We start from the raw sequence: 20,553 nt of genomic DNA, 5'->3' as shown, positions 1-20,553 counted from the left end.
TAAATGGCTCCGTTTATTGTTCAGAATCATAAGACTATTATTACACGGACATACTAATACATAGACATAATTTTTTTTTTAAGTAAAAAATGAAAACATTAATTATTTCTTGCTGACGTAGATTTTCAGTATCATTGAGATTAATACTTTTTGTGTATATTTTAATAACGACTTAATTTTTTTATTTATGCAATTGTATGTACATATAACGTAAACGAAATATATAATATATCAAATTAGGATACTGATTAGGACATTGAATCTTAGCCAGAGATCGCGTGCCTAACCTTATGAAGCACTGATGCTTTTTTTTTTAATCTTTTTAAACCATTGTCCAGTCTTACCTCATACTTCTCCAATAATATATAAGTATCAACAATATAATCTATAAACCTACTAATAGTTATTGTTAAATAATGAGAATTCTTCAGTAGTAACTTTAGTTCTGTTAGAAGATTCAACGAAGATTATAACAATAATTACCGTCGAACCTTAACTAATTTAAGACAACTAAAAGCTTACCCTAATTAGTCTAAAAACGCTTTCTATTTCGAAACTTGAATAAAGTTAGGGACCGAGTTACAGGTAGAAAGTCAATGGATAAGTATATTTAATGAAACGGAACGATAAAGTTTTATTTATTTTAGTTAGGTATTATAATAATTATGTTATTATATTAATAAAATGTTGGATTTTCTAGATTTTATTTAAATAGGCGTATTTCGTCCGAATTATATTTAAATTGTATGTTTACAAACATTGCGAAAATATGTGATCCAAACTTAATGTCATAGTTATGTCACTATCACAAATATAAAACGTCAAACTATCTAACCAAAACTAAACGCATTTTTTTACGCTTTCTATGCAGACAAAGATCTGTTCATTGACGACGGCGCCTCTTTGCGTTAAATCATTACGCATTAGTTGAGTGACGCTCATGCTTACAAAAAATCATTGTTTGGGTTGACTAATAAAGCAAAAATTACAAATTAGATTAAATCTAATATTTTTATTATAAATAAATTTAGATATATATTATATAAAATATATACTTAAGACGCAGATTGGCACGCCTCCCTGGGTGATTTATTGTATAGGTTACCTGCTATTTTAAAACGGTTTCATAGATTCAGAATGGCACTTATCCCGGGACTACTAGTCTAGTCATTATAAGTATACATATCTAGCATGAACTGATCCGATTGATTTTTAGATATTGGTTTGAGGACGCTTATAAATTTTAAACTTGAAATTGTCGACCAGGATATCTTATGAATAACGCCATCTTACCGAAATAATAAAAAATACTTTTTTCCTGCTATTATGCTAAAATTTAGTTCATAATATGGGCTATTTCCCTAGAGCTGATTCCTATTCTTTTAAATTGTATCGCACTGAAAATACTAATAAAAATTGCTTTCATTGATTTAAATCATAAATAGCTAGAACTATGATGTAATAAAACACTTGGTAAAATTGATCTTTAAGACAAAAATAGTATATTTAGTAGATAGAGTACCACGCGCTCACTCGAATATGCCCTAATGACATACATTTAGAATACTTGGTGCACGTTTAAATAGGCAATTGAGGTCGTAAAGGATGCTTACATGTCGCGGTGTAAATAAAATTGTAGGAGAATGAGATAAAACGCAAACATTTTAACAACTATTTACATAATGACATTATAATATTCACGTTAAAATGTACGTATTATAAAATCTGACCAAAATTAACCGCTTATTAATATTTTAGTACGCTTATAAGGTCAATGAACTCATATTATTTTGAAATCTGGTAAGTTACACACACAAACTTAGTTTTAATTTGATAATATATTAAGTTTCAATTATTCGTAACAACGTATACAAAAATTAAAAGAGTTCAAGGTTTATATGGTAAAAGGCTGATTTTGCACACACGAAGAAAAGAAAATTGTTAATTATCAATTCAATTATTAAAATTAATGTGTAATTTTTTTAAATTCAACAATACGATTTAAAAAGAAAAAATACGAACCTTTTTCGTTAAGCCGAATCTTCCATAGACAAGGATATTAGTCAATAATAATAAAACACAAAATAAAAAATCCAATAAGGATCATAATTTATTTATAAAATGATATATACACTTTACAATTGACCAAACGACATTTAGCGGGACAGGGTCTTCATAGAATCCAAACAGAACGGATTTCATTTAAAATGATCAACTAGCAGTTCTTTAAAAAATAATTAACTATCAATTTATTTATAACAATAAATCTGCTAAATACTAGATCTTCATTTAAAATAATACTATATTATATCGTTACGTCGGATTCTGGAACACCCAGTCGTACTAAATACCGCATTCGTTGATGCATAAAAGCATCCTAGATGTTTCTCATTGGTAATTATGATAAAATCTATTATTTACAAATACTATTTACACCCTCTGAACTCAATCTCACACAATCACTTAAGTAAAACATGAAATTCTTAGAATTCATATTGCTTCATGATTTATTTCGAATCCGAATACGAGTGAATTTAAAAAAAATGCCTACAACTGTGAAAAAGAAATGCCCACATCGTACTTTTGATGACTCGCCATAGAGACAACTAAAATTATTACTTAATAGTGGCCTCTGTTAGTCATTAAAATTACGCAATAAGGACTTGGTAAGTTACTTTCAATGCAAATTTAAATGCCTTTAAATCATTAACAGATTAAAAGAGAATGCCACGAGCGATAGTGTCAAATTCATCGTTTAATAAAACCTTATTCATTTAAAACTAATTTTTAACTAGTACTTTATCACAATAACATGAATGCACTTTTCAAGTGTAAATATTTTTTGTTACTGCATTCATGGCAAATTATAATAATTGTTTTAACATTTGTTTTAATTTTAAGTGAATAACGGCCTTGCATTTACATAGAAGTAATTTCACAGCCTTGACGAGGCGATTGTTTTACGACGAAAAAATTTCAATATACAATCTAGGATGTAGACTTCGAAATGATATTTGGCAGTGCCTTACTCACATATATTTTATTTGATAACTATTACATTGAATAATAAAACACGGCATAACATCTATTGACAGAACAGAAACAAGACCGATTCGTTTCGAGTTCACTTATTCACAACACCACTAACTATGATTATTCGTATTTCCATACGTTGAATTAATCCTTTTCAAGTTAACTGAGGCACTGTTTCCGTTCTTTTCTAGTCCCGCTAAAAAGTCTTCTAGAAGTTGAGCGAGCGTTTTCCTCTTGAACCGTAACGACTCACTAATAACGTCACGTATAACTTCCTTCTTCACATCGACACTACCCTTCAACTGTTTTAAGTATTCGAACAGCTTTGTGAAATCTGAAACAAGTATAATGTTTAAAAGTTGATACCTTTATAAAAATAAAAATTTTGATAAAAATACAAACAAATGTTAGTCGAACTGTGAGATCTAGTGAGAAGATGAGAAGATTTGTGAGAACTAGTGAGATCAATTTCGTATAACAATGAGTACAGAACTTCGATCTTTTTTCATCCAGTAGTTTCGAAGAAAATCGGTTGTGATAAATTGACACACACACACAGACCACAGACAGGAGATTAATCCAAAAATATTAATTTCTTAATATCGTAAGAGGAATTGTATAGTGATAAAATGACTGAAATTTCAATTGCTCACAAAAAAATTCATCGTTATAGTAAGTAAATATAAGTAGTAAATAATAATTAAATTATAATTATTACTAGAACAATCTCATATTACAACGATGAGTCTTCTAACCGATTTCGGATACCCGGGCAGCAATTCTCAAAGGAAACTAATGAACCAAGCAGGAAAAGATATTGCATCCTGATTTTTTAGGTGGCGTAAATGATGGAAAATTAATAAACTATCCAGGCTATTTATCTGGGGCTATTGACGAGTATACTTATTCTTAATACATCTCTCTCAGAGAGGTGTATGAAAACCTTCTTTTCGTCTAAATGGGCATCATTCAAATGACATTCGCACATTTAAAATTCTACAAAACGGTCGACAACAGATAGATCAGATATTTGCAAATAATTTAACGATTTTAATAACAATTCGCCTCATTCATGAGGCCACCTGTTTGTTGAATTTTATTAACCTAACGTATACCACCAACCCCTAATGAAAAGGCAATATGTAATAAACTACAAAACTTCTTAACAAGAATGAATATCTCATAAAACTCCCCAACGGATTATTTTATAACGTTACTATGATCCAACCGTCAAAGTTAGTCGGCCGACAAATAGGTTAAAAAAATAATAAAAGAAAATTATTAACATACCTTTACCAGGCCTTCTTACAGCTCTATAGACTTCGGAGCGAACTTCGAGATTATGCTTCTTTATCTCAGCTAGCTCTTTACGGGAAGGCTGAGGCGGCAGTATAATAGGCGGCTCTTGTCTCTCGCTCTGAAAAAAATAATGGAATAAAGTTATAATTATTAAAACTATAGAACAACTAAAGGTTCACTTAAAGGTGAATTTAAGAATGATTTAACTGACCGAGTCAATGGCGTATTGACTCAAAACTGTAAATATAATGAATAAATATAATGGTGTTAAAGTTGAAGGCAAGGTGAATTACAATTGACAATTTTTATAAAGTTTGTCACCAGTTTTAAACAAATTCAAGAAGTTTAAAATAGTAAATAGTAAATGTCAATTAATAATTCTGCTTTTACAATAATTTGAATAATCTTTATAGCTACCTGAATATTATTTAATATTAAGATTCGCATATAATTTCACTCAAGTATTTGAATGTTCGGAAATTGAACACTTTTATATCAACTGAAGTCTTAGTATTAGTTAGTCTTGATATTATTGCCTTATATCTATATCCTATTAAAATCGAGGAAGTAGTAAAGATATACATATCGTAAATGTACATTATACGTGAGATTATTTAATAGCTATGCTACATAACAAACAAACTGTTTTTGATAAAATAAATAAATATCAAAATACATATATGTATTTATGATCATATACTGAAGTTCAACTGAAATTCTCCACCAACTATTTCACCGTAATACTAAATACCCCATACATAATACCCCAACTAATCAAATCCTTAGATAACAACTTATTCCCTATTTCAAGCAATGACATAATAGCGTCAATTTAATAAAGTTGTTTTTCTTTAGTCGCCTTGTGGTTGAAGTGGATGTAAAGGCCATAGAATGCCTGTTTTTTTAATAGACAAGTTCTTAATTTATTATTATGCATATAACTGTATCATTAGTTGTATAACTATTAATAATTTAGTTTTAAATGCTTAAAAAGAGTTCCATTTGACAATGCATGATCTATAAGTCAATTATTGGCAATATGTAGATCCAAGTTTCCGTTATCTTTTTACCTTCCTGCTATTTGAATATTTATAGTCTAGTGTACATTAATATTATCAATTTAAAAATATGATTATTCTCTTAACCAATATATGACATTAACTTCTTCACATAAATACTATGTACCTAATGTTGTATTAAAAATAGTAACTTGTTTTCTGTGCTGGCTTTAGTAGATGAAAATATTATAATATAATTTACTTCTATTAAATATTGTAGCAACGCTTAGCTTACTTTTATTGTTTCCACCAGGTTACCTAGTAAGGCAAATAATTAACACCGTTGTAATGAACCAAAGCATCAAATATTTATGATGAGTATCAAAACAGTGTCGATCTAAATGATACGTCTATTGTATCTATGAAAAAAGTCGTACTAGGAACATTTCTCTTTAAGTAGATTTAAAATTAGGATGCTATATTAGGTTAAGATGTTATGCAATCTGTGTTGTTCTTTAACAATTGTGACACTTAGAACCAAACTTCACTTTTGTTATATACATATTTTAATCAGTGTATACAATACTGAAGAACCATTTGAAACAAATCAATAGTATCATATCTACAAGGGAATAATTCAAAGACTTTAACTTTTCATTTAAGCTAAAAACAAGAATGTTATATATGAGAAAGCTATTGAGAAAATAGATATAACGACTCTATACACCTAGCGTTTATAATTTAAAACATAGTTACAAAACCTGCCACAGAAATACCACTGATCAAATAACCTTCAAAACATTACCATAAACTTAATAAAGTTTCGCCTAACAATAGGAATACTTCTATAGCAGATCTAAGAAAAGGAACCTATATAGTAATTGAAACTTCGTCACCAAAGGCTCACCTTCCGTTTCCGCTTGCGAGCGCGCGAGATGAAATTGTTCTCGGCGGCGATGCCCTGTATGATTGCGTTGATCTGCAGCTCCTGCGAGTCGTGCGGCACGGCGGCCTCGGCCGGCGGCGACGGCGAGCGCGACAGCTTACTACCCATCGTCGTGTACGCGTCTGGAACGTTCCAGTCACATCATTAGCCGAGTTACACAAGGACTTATGTGCCACATGACCAGTAGTCCACCACCAATAGACATCAGCACTAATAAAACTATTTAACATGTCGTACATTGTCAATTGGTAATTAGTTTTATGTTCCAGTCACATCATTAGCGGAGTTGCACAAGGACTTATGTGCCACATGATCAATAGTCATCAATAGATCAGCACTAATACAAGTATTAAATATATCGTACATTGTCAATTGGTAATTAGTTTTATGTTCCAGTCACATCATTAGCGGAGTTGCACAAGGGCTTATGTGCCACATGATCAGTAGTCACCACCAATAGACATCAGCACTAATACAAGTATTAAACATGTCGTACATTGTCAATTGGTAATTAGTTTTATGTTCCAGTCACATCATTAGCGGAGTTGCACAAGGGCTTATGTGCCACATGATCAGTAGTCAACACCAATAGACATCAGCACTAATACAAGTATTAAATATATCGTACATTGTCAATTGGTAATTAGTTTTATCCTGTAATTATAATAAGTCACTCAGCCTATTTAAGCCAGAACCGAACAATAGAATTAGACTTGCAACAGTTTTAAACTTACTTTTTGCATTTAAATACAAAAAATATAGGAAGTTGATTTTAAGCTAATTCTATTTATCGTTTTTTCGTTATTTTTATTCTTTGTTCTTATTCTTTAAAAATAAATTCTAATTCATTCATGCCATACTATTAATAGTCTGACCTTTCAGCTGTCGAGACATTGTTTTTGTTTTTTTTTTGTTTTTCTGGTATAGGTTGGCGGACGGAGCATATGGGCCACCTGATGGTAAGTGGTCACCATCACCCATAGACAATGACGCTGTGAGAAATATTAACTATTCCTTACATCGTCACTGCGCCACTAACCTTGGGAACTAAGATGTTATGTCCCTTGTGCCTGTAGTTACACTGGGTCACTCACCCTTCAAACCGGAACACAACAATACTGACTACTGTTATTTGGCGGAAGAATAACTGATGAGTGGGTGGTACCTACCCAGACGGGCTCGCACAAAGCCCTACCAACAAGTAAATAGATACCATCAATAGATATCAGCACTAATACAAGTATTAAACATGTCGTACATTGTCAATTGATAATTACTTTAATTCCTTGTGCCTGTAATTACAATAAGTCACTCTGCCTATTTAAGCCAGAACCGAACAATAGAATTGGACTTGCACCAGTTTTAAACTAACTTTTTGCATTTATATACAAAAAATCTAGGAAGTTGATTTTAAGTTAATTCTATTTATCGTTTTTTCGTTATTTTTATTCTTTGTCCTTATTCTTTAAAAAGAAAGTCAAATTCATTCATGCCATACTATTAATAGTCTGACCTTTCAGCTGTCGAGACAAACAACAAATTTTTGAATGTACTTACCTCCATTAAGAAACGGTTTGATAACAGGCGGCAGGTTACTAGGTGCAGCGGGCTGCGGCGACAGAGGCGGTGACGGACCTTCTGTTTCCACATTTGGAGGTTCCTGCAAAATTATTAACATTTTTTAACAATGAGTATCATATGAGTACCAATAATATGCTTAAATAATTTATGATCAATTATATATGAGTAAATATAATAATAATATTATAGTGTTAAATACATTTTAATATTAAGGTTTGTAACTATTGGATTGCGTTTAAGTTTTTATATTTTCCTTATTATATATACTAATTGACAATTGTGGCCCACTTCACAAGTTCATAAATGAAAGTCCTGCATTACGTAACATAACACCTTAAGGAGTACATTTTTTGTATGACCTATAAATCCAGGACGAGAAATGTAACTTGGACTTTGATTACAGGCATTGTAACAAAAATGCATTGACATTAATTGTATACGAATTAATTTACCATCACAAAGTGAGCGCAATTTTTTTTCAATTTGATGACAACATTAAGTTTTAACTTCCTTTTTATTTGTTTTAAATTTAACATCACAAAAGTGAAATCTATTGTTTTTAATTTCATGACACTAGTAATTTTAAACTTCCTTTTTTATTTCAGGAATAGAAAACCTAAATTTATATAAAATTTTGGAATCAGAAAAAACATGTAACGCTGAAAACGCACTAATATCAAACGATTCGAATAGCGTACCTCGGGAGGTCGACCGGAGGGCAAGTCGGTCGGCACGGGCGCGAGCGGCGAGGACGGGCGGCGCGCCGTGACGGGCGACAGCGGCGACAGCGCGGCGGGCGGGCTGGGCGCGGCGGGCGCGGGGGGCGCGGGCGGCGGCGTGGCGGGCGCGGACGGGCGGCGCGCCACCACGTGCTGCGGCAGCGGGCCCGCCTTGCGCTTGGGCGGCGCGGCGCGCGGGCTCTCGGCGCCGCGCTTGCCGCCGACGCCCCCGCCGCCGCTGTTTCGCACGGCTCCCATTGGATCTATGTCCGCTTCGTCGACCATCATCCTCTGTGCAAACGTGTTTTCGTTAATAAAACTGAGGATCAATTTTGTTTAGATACCTTGTTATGGCAGTACAACAACAACAACAACAACAGTACAGTAAATTCCCACTGCTGGGCTAAAGGCCTCCTCTCCCTTTAAGGAGAAGGTTTGGAACATATTCCACCACGCCGTTCCAATGCGGGTTGGTGGAATACACATGTGGCAGAATTTCTATGAAATTTGTCACATGCAGGTTTCCTCACGATGTTTTCCTTCACTGCTGAGCACGAGATGAATTATAAAGACAAATTAAGCACATGAAACAGCGGTGCTAGCCTGGGTTTGAACCAATCATCATCACAATCATCGGTTAAGATGCACGTGTTCTAACCACCGGGCCATCTCTGCTCGTATGGCAGTACATAATTTATTTTTTATACTTTACAACAGTACGATAAGCTGGCTTTTTATAATCACTATCCTATACTTTAAGAAGCTTCAAATAGTTCAAGCAGTTTTACTTGGTGGTAGGGCTTTACGCAAGCCCGTCTGGGTAGGTACCACCCACTCATCAGTTATTCAACCGCCAAACAACAGTACTCAGTATTGTTGTGTTTCGGTTTGAAGGGTGAGTGAGCCAGTGTAACTACAGGCACAAAGGACATAACATCTTAGTTCCCAAGGTTGGTGGCATATTGACGATGTAAGGAATAGTTAATTTTTCTTACAGCGTCATTGTCTATGGGTGATGGTGACCACTTACCATCAGGTGGCCCATATGGACGTCCGCCAACTTATACCATAAAAAAAGTTAATAGTTCATTTACATGATAGTCACAAATTATATAAGGAATTCATGTGGTCAGTGGCGGCGCAAGATCGAATCTTAATGTGGGCAAGATACAGTTTGCGAGGCCCCTCTTTTTCCAGTACTCTGATCCCAATGTATTATTGTACTTTTTTCAAATTTCGGGTGCGAGGCCGTGAGCGGTGGCCCACGCCGCCCACGCATTACGACGCCACTACTTGTGGTAGCTTGTTATATTGCGATTTTTATAAATTAATTTGTTGTTACTTAATATTACCTTGTCAATCTTAAACGGATTGCCAAACATGTGCTGCCGGACAGGCTGTGACTCTATCTCTCGCAGCTGCGGCGTCATCCGCTTGAGGTACTCCTGATAGTTGCCCATCTGAGCGACGGGCATCGAGTGCACGCTGTCCTCGTCCACAAGCCTCGTATGCGCCAGCGACGGCTGGAGGAAGTTTGCGCGCATACGGACCACCTGAAAAAAACATTACGAAACGAAAATTTAGATAAATTAAGCAAAATAAAATAGGCTATTTGACTGGTTTTTAAAATCCATTTTATATTATTTAGTAGAGGTTAAGGAACCCAGTAAAAGTTGATTTTTTTATTTCTAGTACATATTTGCCGAAAAATATCATATTAAAAATTCCATATTTAAATAACTCGCGAAAACGCTACTTGGACAATATGGCGCTAAAATGGGGTCGGTGACGTCACTTTGCTGTATTTTAATCTGTGGTACATATAGTAGAAAAGCAAGGTTTACAACAAAGTGACTTCATCATAAGGCCGGCCAATCAGGAGCGTTTTGTGTCACGTGACAAACGTTTAAAAAAATGCATTTTTATTTATTGATTTTTGAATAAATTAAGTATTATTTTCAAGTTTCGTTAGTAAATAACCATTTTTAAACTCATAATATACACTGATTACAATAATACACAATTTATTTTTCGCATTGTCAAATAGCCTATTTAAGATAACTATATCGAAATGTAGATGCTTAATTATACCAAACATATCCATGTATTGTCCTTGAATTGAGATACCAAATTTCAATGTGACACTGTTCTTGTCTTTACATAAAACACTAAATTATTACAATTTAGTCATTCCAAATATGAATTGAAAGTTATGTATTTATTTATACCAATTAATTGTCAACATTATATTTGACACAAGTACATACTGTGCCTTTATTTTATACGAACTTAGCCAAGCAGTTTCAACCACAATTATTTTAGTTAATAATTGTCTGCTTTATGCACATATAATAATACCAGAACACTTGCTAGTTATGATCACTGCTCCTCTTGTAACACTTATTAGTGTGAAGTTAATTAGAAACAGACAAACTATGTAGTGCAAATGTATTATTTTAAATAATCCTGATAATTTTTGAAATCAATGAGACAACTCGCATAATATGATCTGCTAATACAAATATATATAATGCTTATATGATCTAAAAGAGTCTTTTAGTCTTTTTTGAAATGTAGTACTGATGAAACAAAAATCAGTGGTAATGTATAATGAATATCATCATATTTTATTTTCTAACTATTTATTTTTCTTCACTTATATTTTTCTGTTATTCTGTCATTTACAATTATTTGTATGTAAGTAAATATGCTATAATATTAATTTATATTAATATTATAGCATATTATCACAACCAAATTACCTGATCTAATAGATCCCGTCGCTGTATATCAAATGGGTTTCTGTATGTGTGCGTTTGAGTCTTATGTCTGCCGCGTGACAGGCCAACAACAAAACCGCCGAACTCGTTCAACTGATCCCTTAGAGCGGTGAACTTATCTTGCAAACACGGATGAGTTGTGAGATCTTTTTTGAGAGACGATCGGGGCATAACTCTGATGCTTTCTGCTACCTGGAATACGATTTTTGGTGTCATTAACTTGAATACATATACGGAAAGAAGTAGAGAAGAATATGAAAAGCCAACTTTCAAAGTTCACGGATCCTTGGAATTGGAATTACAGTGGATATAATAAATATAAAAGAGTCGAGATGGCCCAGTGGTTAGAACGCGTGCATCTTAACCGATGATTGCGGGTTCAAACCCAGGCAAGCACCGCTGTTTCATGTGCTTAATTTGTCTTTATAAGTCATCTCATGCTCTGCGGTGAAGGAAAACATCGTGAGGAAACCTGCATGTGACAAATTTCATAGACATTCTGCCACATGTGTTTCCACCAACCCGCCTTGGAACAGCGTGGTAGAATATGTTCCAAACCTTCTCCTCAAAGGGAGAGGGGGCCTTTAGCCCAGCAGTGGAAATTTACAGGCTTTTATTGTTGTTGTAATGGATATAATAGTGTTGTATTATGAATAAAGACATATTTATCAAATATTGTACATGTAGCACAGCTATCAGAAAATCGGATAGGGTATGCAAACCTATAGTTTATCTTCCCCTGTTTGAATATGTTTTTATATTTCCTTTATAAAGTTAAAATCCAAATTTGGTTAGTGTACATTATAAAATATGTAACAATAAATTTAAGCTAAAGTTTTACAAAATGTCTTATCTTTTATGTGGAGACTTAACTATACTAGATTGGTCTAGATATCATAAATGTTTTCATAATAAAAAAAAGTGTAAATAGACTTATCATTATAATATATAATTGTATTATATTATATTATATAAAATGTTTCAATATAAATTAATCCAATGCAGTCAATGTAGTAATTGTAATAATTGCTAGTATCATGTTTTGTATATTTATAATTAAAAATATACAATTAAAAATCTCTTAAGCTTTTAGATGGCTGCAGGATTTAAAATTTCACTTCTGTCTTAGTAACATATGACAAAGACTACATTGACTGCATTGGATTAATTTGTATTGAAACATTTTATTTGAAACATAAAAAGGATATTGAACCGCTTTTTTTGAATAAAGGTTGCCAGTGTAGCTACACAGACATTGTCGGATATATATATAGATCTTTTTTAGAGTTCATACTATTGTTACACAGTTATAATAAAATTTCAAGAATACACCATTTGTATTATTTGTTTTATAAATATATTTATCACAAAATTTACCTTTTGATTATTCCCACTGGAAGCTTTATTAATAACATCTGCACACAGCTTCTCAAACTCTATCTTAGCCTGGTTTTTCAGTCTTTTTAAATAGTTAAGCACGGAGAAGCTCAGTGAATTATCTTGGGTGTCAGGAATCAAACTCTGTACCAATGGAGTGGAAGCACCCATCTTCGTTAACGCACGGCGAAGTGGCTAAAATAAAAAAAAATGTATCATTATCACGTACAATCTTATCTTATTTTTATATATCTATATCGTATGCCTGTTACATTCAAATATATTTTTGTATAATTCAATCATTTTCATACACTTAGTTATTGGCAGGAATTGAAAAATATTTACCAAATCCAAATGAAAGATACCCTTAGTTTTTTTTTTACAATTTTAAAATATATCTTTGAAGTAATGTATTAGGATATAGTTTTATAAAACATTTACACATTGTATAGACTGATTAAACACAGAATATAATTTAAATTACCTCACATTAAATTCTTATCAGAAATTAGTCAATGTATACAAATTCAATACCAAAACAGTAATTACTCAGAATTTAATTACATATGTATTATTTATAAAAGATAATCTATTTAGGACTTATGTATATAAGAAATGTTAATACCGTTACATAATATGATGGCATCCGATCCAAATATTGTTGGAACGCCAATTTCCATTCAGGAGTGGGCTTGCATCGGTGCACTTTGAAAAGGTCGTCGAGAAGTGGTAAGAGCACTGGGTAGTTGTACGGTAACACAAATAAGTTGACACATGTAAGATTTGTAGACGCTTTTAAGTAACCAAATGGATGACTGACTTCAGAATTCTTGCAACCACTGTTTGCCACAAACACCTGAAAAGTAAATGACTATTTATTTGTTATTTTTTTCACTACCGACATACTAGATGTGTATGCCGTTTTATTTTAAATCGGTAACATAATATAGTAGAAACTTTATTAATATTGTCTCTCATTACAATTGATTTAAAAAAAAAAACAGTTAAAGAATATTAATAATACTAAGCCTAAAATTTCATTCAAATAAGTAAAATTATTAACTATAATTTTATGTGTATATAATTTACTGGTACAGATAATTAAGTTATAATATTATTAGATTTTACTGTTATATTTTTCGAATTCTAATAGCATTAATCTAAAAATTAAATATAAGTATAGACTTCTAAAACACATTTATAATGCTATGTCAAGTTTTATATATGTTGAATCTATATATCTATAGATGCTGATAGGATTGCTGATAGATAGGAGAGCTGAGATGGCCCAGTGGTTAAAACACGTGCATCTTTATCGATGATTTCGGCTTTAAACCTAGGCAAGCACCACTATATATATGTGCTTAATTTGTGTTTATCATTTATCTCGTGCTCGGCGGTGAAGGAAAATATCGTGAGGAAACCTGCATGTGTCTAATTTCATTGAAATTCTGCCACATGTGCATTCCACCAACCCATATTCGAACAGCGTGGTGGAATATGTTCCAAACCCTCTCCTTAATGGAAGAGGAAGCCTTATCCCAGTAGTGGGAAATTTACAGGCTGTTACTTTACTTTTTTTTACTGTATATCTATACCTATAAAATCTGTTATCTACATTAGATACATACCTGCCAGCATGTCGTCGGTTGTTTTCGTGCCAGTATGAACTGAGTTAAGGGACTAGGTTCTAGTTCGTATTTATCGAAAGGCAGATTATCAATAACCATTGGCTCTTGTGATGAACACGTGAATTTCACAACGGGATGAGCGGATCTCGGGGGCTGTAATTTGAAATATGTATTGTTAATCAAATTGTTTATGCTAATATTATAAAAGCGTAAGTAACTCTTCTAAACCTGTGGACCGGAAATTTTGTAGCTTAAAATTCAAGGAAGAACAGACTAATTTATTTATAAATGAATAACATCTGACGACAAAAAGCCGAAGTCAATACCGAAAGGCGAAGCCGAAGGCAACAACTAGTATGACTTTACATTACTTAAAGGTTCCTATATGACAAAGTTTAACATGCACTAAATGAACCAAGGTGCATTGTTGTCTGAACAACTAAAAGTATGTTTTAACCATTATTTATAAACGTTACCATAGATTTTATCACACGATTGTAGAATTTAATATAATATCATTTTTAAATAAGATATTATATTAAATTCTACAATTAAATAAGATACCTCAGTTTCAAAAAATCATACACTAACTAAGAAGCTTATACATAATTATAAGTATAAACAATTGCAGCAGAACCTATTTGCATAACAAATGTATGTAAATTTGTGACAGCTCTTATTCACGTGGATAGTTCGCAAATCTTAAAAACAAACCATAGCTACTGGAATTCTTGAATATTAAATTAATAAACTATTTCGTAAAAAGTTTTTTTTATATCACTATCAATTATTAACTATTATACAATTAATCGAAGTTTTCTTTTCTTCACAAATATTTACTTATTAATTTAATTATACACGTAAAACGGTTATGTAGGTATGTTAAGGATTTCATAAAACTACAGAAGAGAATCCACAAGTTACTAAAACATGCAAAAACAAAATTTATCAATTTAAACTTGCTTACCAGTGTTGGAGCACTGGGGTCTGGTCGAAAGGATTCCGGTATGGGCCAGAAACCTACAGCAAAGCCTTTTTGTGACACTGTCCGTGGAACATAGATGAGACGTCGACAGGAGTGCCACGCTTGCGGTGCACTGGAGGCTTGGTTTGGTGCCAAAGCTGTTTGATAAGCGCCGCCGTTCCAACGCTGCAATTATATTAGTAGCATTAAATTGTATCACTTAACATCCCATTAGGTGCACATGATGAACAAAATCCTCTCTTTCTCATTAACAAAGACATCATGACATTTTGTAACTTATTGTGCAACTTTAATCACCTATCTACTACTGAGTTTCTTGCCGGTTCTTCTCGGTAGAATCTACTTTCCGAACCGTTGGTAGCTTTACATAATTGTAAAATGACGATTCAAAAGTGCTTGTAAAAGCCTACTTGAATAAAGTTTATTTTGATTTGATTTATCATTATGGCACTGAAATATATTAGGCCCATTATCGTTTATTTACCCATAAACACCATACCTAATTCTTTTATAAACAAAGTTATCGGTATATGAGTACAGGTTAATATGTTTAATAGATTTTATATACACAAATAGGTTACATACCCCATTCCGATCACCATCAGTGTCCATTTCCTTTTCTGTGTCTGGATTCAACTCATCGCCTTCACCCTCTCTGTTATTGCCTCCGTCAATCGGTGGTGGATCTGGACCAATCTTCTCAAAGTTGATAACAACTCCACTCTGCACTTTTTGGACCAGACTGTCAATGCACTGCATTAACATACGGTGCGAAGTAATGCAGTAGGAACGTCCTGAAAGAAGACATTTATTTATTTTCATTAATGTGTTTATTTATCTATTGAAAATAATAGTAATAAAAAACAAATAATAATAATAAAAACATTTACAAAATCCCAAGATTAAATAAACCCACTGAATTTTTGCTATCTGAGTGAGTGAAAATTTTAACTCGGACTATTAATAACAGTTACTGTCTCATTGATATATTATAATAATAAATGTAACTCTTAAGCAAATGCAAAGCTAGGAGAAATTTATTACAATTATTCACTATACTAAGATAAAATTATATAGTTAAACATAATTTTTATTAACATACCAATGTAAATGACACACAAATAATCTCTGTTTTAAGTTTTAATATCATGTAATTAAAAAAACTATGTTGCAAATATTTTCAATGTAAGCTTTACATGAAAAAACTTGATAAACTGGTTTTCTTAGGTCACCCTTGAATAAGTTGCTTATGATAAAAAGTGTTTATGTGGATTAAAAAGAGATCAATAATAAAATGGCACAGGAGATTTTGGGATTTATTTAAGTTTAGAAGGTAAGCAGGCAAAGTATAAGGGTCTGCATGATCAGTATAGCAACAAATTATAGAAACTAATAATTATATCAGTTTTAATCATAATTATACAGACTCCTCCATTGAAACAGAGAATAATCCTATAAGCTATTGCGGTTGGTACATGAATTGTTATGAAGAAACCTGTTCTGACAGAGGCATAAAAATATCAAGGGCTTATTATGACAATGTTGCATCTGACTATCAAAGAATTACAATTACACATCTCATCACCATTTTTATATGGGAATTATATGGGAAAATAATATTTTCCATAATACTAAGTCAAAAGTAAAACATATTTATGTTTCAATGACTATAAATAATGCTTCCTCCTAGTATAATTATGGAATTAGAATGGTATTGGAAACAAGAAATCATACTCGATCTTGATAAAGGACACAAAATTAATTGTAGTATTAATTCTAGATATATGCAATTGGTATTATAAGGACTATGGTCCTTATTCCTCCTATATATAGTCCTGGATACTTGCATTTCTTAGTAGTATGTAAAACATACTACTAAGAAATGCAAGTCTCAAACCTGAAAGGGGTTGACTTACTAAAATATGTATTTTGTACCACAAAGGAATTTAACTCATAATAGTAATATTATGCTATAACCAACAAATAGAAGGAATTTTGGCTTCAACAATTTAATTTACTTTATATTTGAAATTTCTTAATTTAAGGCCTGCCTTTGAGGTGATTTATTGCCTAGACAGTTGCCTATACTGCCCAATAGATAATCTTTCCCAAGGATTAAAGTCAAAAACTAATTTCGTTATCAAAAGTAAACTAGAAAAGGCTAATGTAAAAATATATATTTTTTTACATCATACGACTATGATATATCTTTTACACTGTTATATTGTAACAAAGTAAACTCACCTCCAGTAACTTCACACATAGCATCTATGGGTGAAGAGTCCGATGGTACAAGACCCGTATCCCTCTCAACCGCTGGTGTGCCAGCCAGTCTAAGCACCAGTGAAAAAAGTCTTTGGTCCCATCTAAATGGTTCCCTTGTCAATTCCGAACCAGGAATAGGACAATTCATTGGTAAATTAAACTGTGGAAGGAAACAAATCAGTCCGTTAATAGTGAGAAATTTCAAATTATTCTTATATGTTATATTTACTAAGCAATATCTTATTTAAATAATTTACATCACAGTATTTATTTTATTGATTTCTAAAATTCGTTTCGAATTTTATATTATATTTAAAGTTTATTGTATGTGATGAGTGTTTCAGTTAATAAATGATTCAATACACTCCTCCCATTCTGTGCATGTACACAAAGTATATTACAATAACTTAAGTCTGCACTGAATCAAATAACATAACTTGTTGTTACTTAACAAGTGACGAAATCAAAGTTCAGATAAGATATGAGTTTTAGTTCATATTTACATTGTGATACAAACTTTTGGTAACATTTGGTAATCTCAACAGAATGTTTTGTTTATAGTGGGTTTACGAACACATCAATTTAAGATGGCAAAATTTTCTTTGTAATGCTTGCCAAAACTATCACACACAACACAATGTTATAAACTAATATTTATGATATCAAGATTCAAATTTTCACTTTAAAATAACTTATATAACACAACCACGAAATTTATTTAAATAACTCTAAATTGTTTCCAATTCTCACTTCAAATCTTTATTGATCATAACATATAACAATAAATTATAATAATGGGAATTGTCTTAAGTGTAATATTTTTTATATAGTTTTAACAGGTAACTAAAATTTTATAGTTATGTAAAATGGCATCAAAAATATAATCTTATAGGAATTATACAAGAACTTTTTAATTATAAATGTCTATTGGAAATAAAGCAATTTAATTAAATATGTTAAAATAAAACTTACTTCCTCCTGTATGCCAGCATTGCTCGAAAGTTTTCCTCCATCAGTAATCACAACTATAACAGAAGGCTCGAGGTAAAATGGACATCGTCCTTGACCGTAAGTATCTATACCAGTCTGCATTCGATTTATGTTAAGCACATCAAATGCATGCTTTAAAGCAGCACCCATTGTCGTCAAGCCAAGGCACTGCAGGTTCTTTAATTCATTGATAAATGTTGCTAAATTCTCTTTCCAACCGGCCTGTAAATATTAAGAAAATATTCAAATGTTAATATGATTACAAGTAAACATTTTAACATAATTTTGTAATGCCGATATATTTGAACGTTATCAAACAACGAAACCACAATCGCATTCCTATAAACACTCATCCTTTCATATTTCCCACCAATTCGCCATTTCGTTATATATGTATTCCCGACCAATGAGCGCGCGACGAGAGCGCAGTCGCGAGCGATATCGCAAAGGCAGCAACGGCAGCGGTTCGTCCTGTTTACGTCGTGTTTTATATTTCAGTAAATTTCGTACTTTCAACGTATGTTCATGTTCTGGATTACAGCTCACAGTGCAAATTATAAACACTAAATAGAAATTGCATTACTATGATTTTCTATGCATAAATCCATTAAAATATCCCCGTAAAACGTGTTCACTCTGATATACTAACCTTGATGTTCGCGGGTGGCTCTTCGAAAGTTAGAAGCATATACCTATCGCCTCTGCTTTCGGGAGATCGCTGACGAACCTAGGACATAATATTAATAAGTTCCACACACTTTGCACGCGATAAACAAATCGATCACAGAATGAGGCGGTTTGAGGAGTCGATGACACTGCACGTACCTTTACGAACGTTTCCACAGCGCCCTTGGCTACATCGAGCAACGTTGGGCGTCCGCCCAAATAAGCTCTTTGATTCATAGAAGCAGATGTATCTATTAAAAAGACTATGATAGTCATCGTGAAAAATTTCCTAAATATCCTTCTAAATACATTAAAATATGCGCACGCTATTATGAACAAGAACAAAAATGGCTGCTACATTGTACGCAGACTCGCTGAGAGGCGACCGTCCGACAGCCGCTTCGACGAGCAGCTGAACAAGCTACGCCACGAAGACTCCAAAAGTACCACGTGACCTAATCATACATTCGGTTGTTCTCGGCCTCCAATAGAAAAACGCTCGGCAAAGATCGTAACTGGCATTTATGTTGCCATTTTATATTAAATGATATCCCCAACTTTAAACATGTTTGACAAACAACAATAAATTCTAAAATATTTATATCTTACTAACAATTCTTTGAAAGATTTATTAATCTTTTTTTATAATTTGACTTAATTTTATCAAATTAACATTATATGATTAAGGAACAACAGTCTGTGATGGATATTTTTATTAATTTTACTATAAAATAAAATCAATGATTTTTAAATAGTTTAGTATATTAACCGATAAAGAAATTTTACATAATAAGACGATATAATAGTTTATTTTATTTTAAGTCGAATTTGCTGTAAACGTATAATTACTTCAATTTTACTTGGAAAATCGATCTTATGGCAACATTGAATTAAGGGAAAAGGACATTTTATAGGCGTTTAAAAGAATTATTCTTATCTTACCTGATAAAGTAGTAGGTTTATATTTTTAAATAATTATTTTTTATTTGTTGATTCCCAAAAAACGTGACATTTTAAAGTATTATTGCATTTTTGTCAATAAATTATGCTTCATCTAAAGTAGCGGGAAATTCAAAAAAATTAATGACATCATTGTCAGTTGGATGTGATGCGTAAACATTTTAATATTGTCCATGATTATTAAGAACAAAAACGGAGTAGTATGTACCTATTACTCTTAATTTCAATTAGCAGTTTTCAATCCCCGAGAGTAAATACTTATATGTGTATGTAATGCAATACTATAACCTAATTTTTTTTTAATATGATACCAGTGATTTAAA

The 20,553-nt window shown here is 32.4% G+C and overlaps 1 protein-coding gene across 1 annotated transcript; it reads right to left on the bottom strand.

Moving 5' to 3' along the window:
* Nucleotides 1-2,085: 2,085 nt before the first annotated feature.
* LOC124529603 (integrator complex subunit 6) lies at nucleotides 2,086-19,700 on the bottom strand. The gene is made up of 16 exons (XM_047103406.1): nucleotides 19,430-19,700; nucleotides 19,254-19,331; nucleotides 18,587-18,826; nucleotides 17,594-17,774; nucleotides 15,935-16,143; nucleotides 15,332-15,514; nucleotides 14,365-14,517; nucleotides 13,359-13,589; nucleotides 12,734-12,928; nucleotides 11,339-11,548; nucleotides 9,929-10,129; nucleotides 8,556-8,867; nucleotides 7,834-7,936; nucleotides 6,238-6,398; nucleotides 4,324-4,450; nucleotides 2,086-3,367 (listed from the first exon to the last, which is right to left on the bottom strand). Exons 1-16 carry the CDS (start codon nucleotides 19,544-19,546, stop codon nucleotides 3,144-3,146), a joined length of 2,925 nt encoding a protein of 974 aa, XP_046959362.1. The 5' UTR covers nucleotides 19,547-19,700; the 3' UTR covers nucleotides 2,086-3,143.
* Between the last annotated feature and the right edge of the window lie 853 nt (nucleotides 19,701-20,553).

Source organism: Vanessa cardui, chromosome 1 (genome assembly GCF_905220365.1).
Source record: "Vanessa cardui chromosome 1, ilVanCard2.1, whole genome shotgun sequence".
NCBI lineage: Eukaryota > Metazoa > Arthropoda > Insecta > Lepidoptera > Nymphalidae > Vanessa > Vanessa cardui.
The sequence above is the reverse complement of the archived record's forward strand: the minus strand, read 5'-3'. Positions and strand labels throughout refer to the sequence as shown.

Bases quoted from the DNA above. Each gene is read 5' to 3' on its own strand.
- LOC124529603 (XM_047103406.1), bottom strand. From the start codon at position 19,546: ATGACTATCATAGTCTTTTTAATAGATACATCTGCTTCTATGAATCAA. The intron at 15,515-15,934 runs GTATGTAACCTA...ATATAATTGCAG, and splicing joins CTGATGGTGATCGGAATGGG to CGTTGGAACGGCGGCGCTTA. The intron at 4,451-6,237 runs GTGAGCCTTTGG...TATTTTTTTCAG, and splicing joins CTCGCAAGCGGAAACGGAAG to AGCGAGAGACAAGAGCCGCC.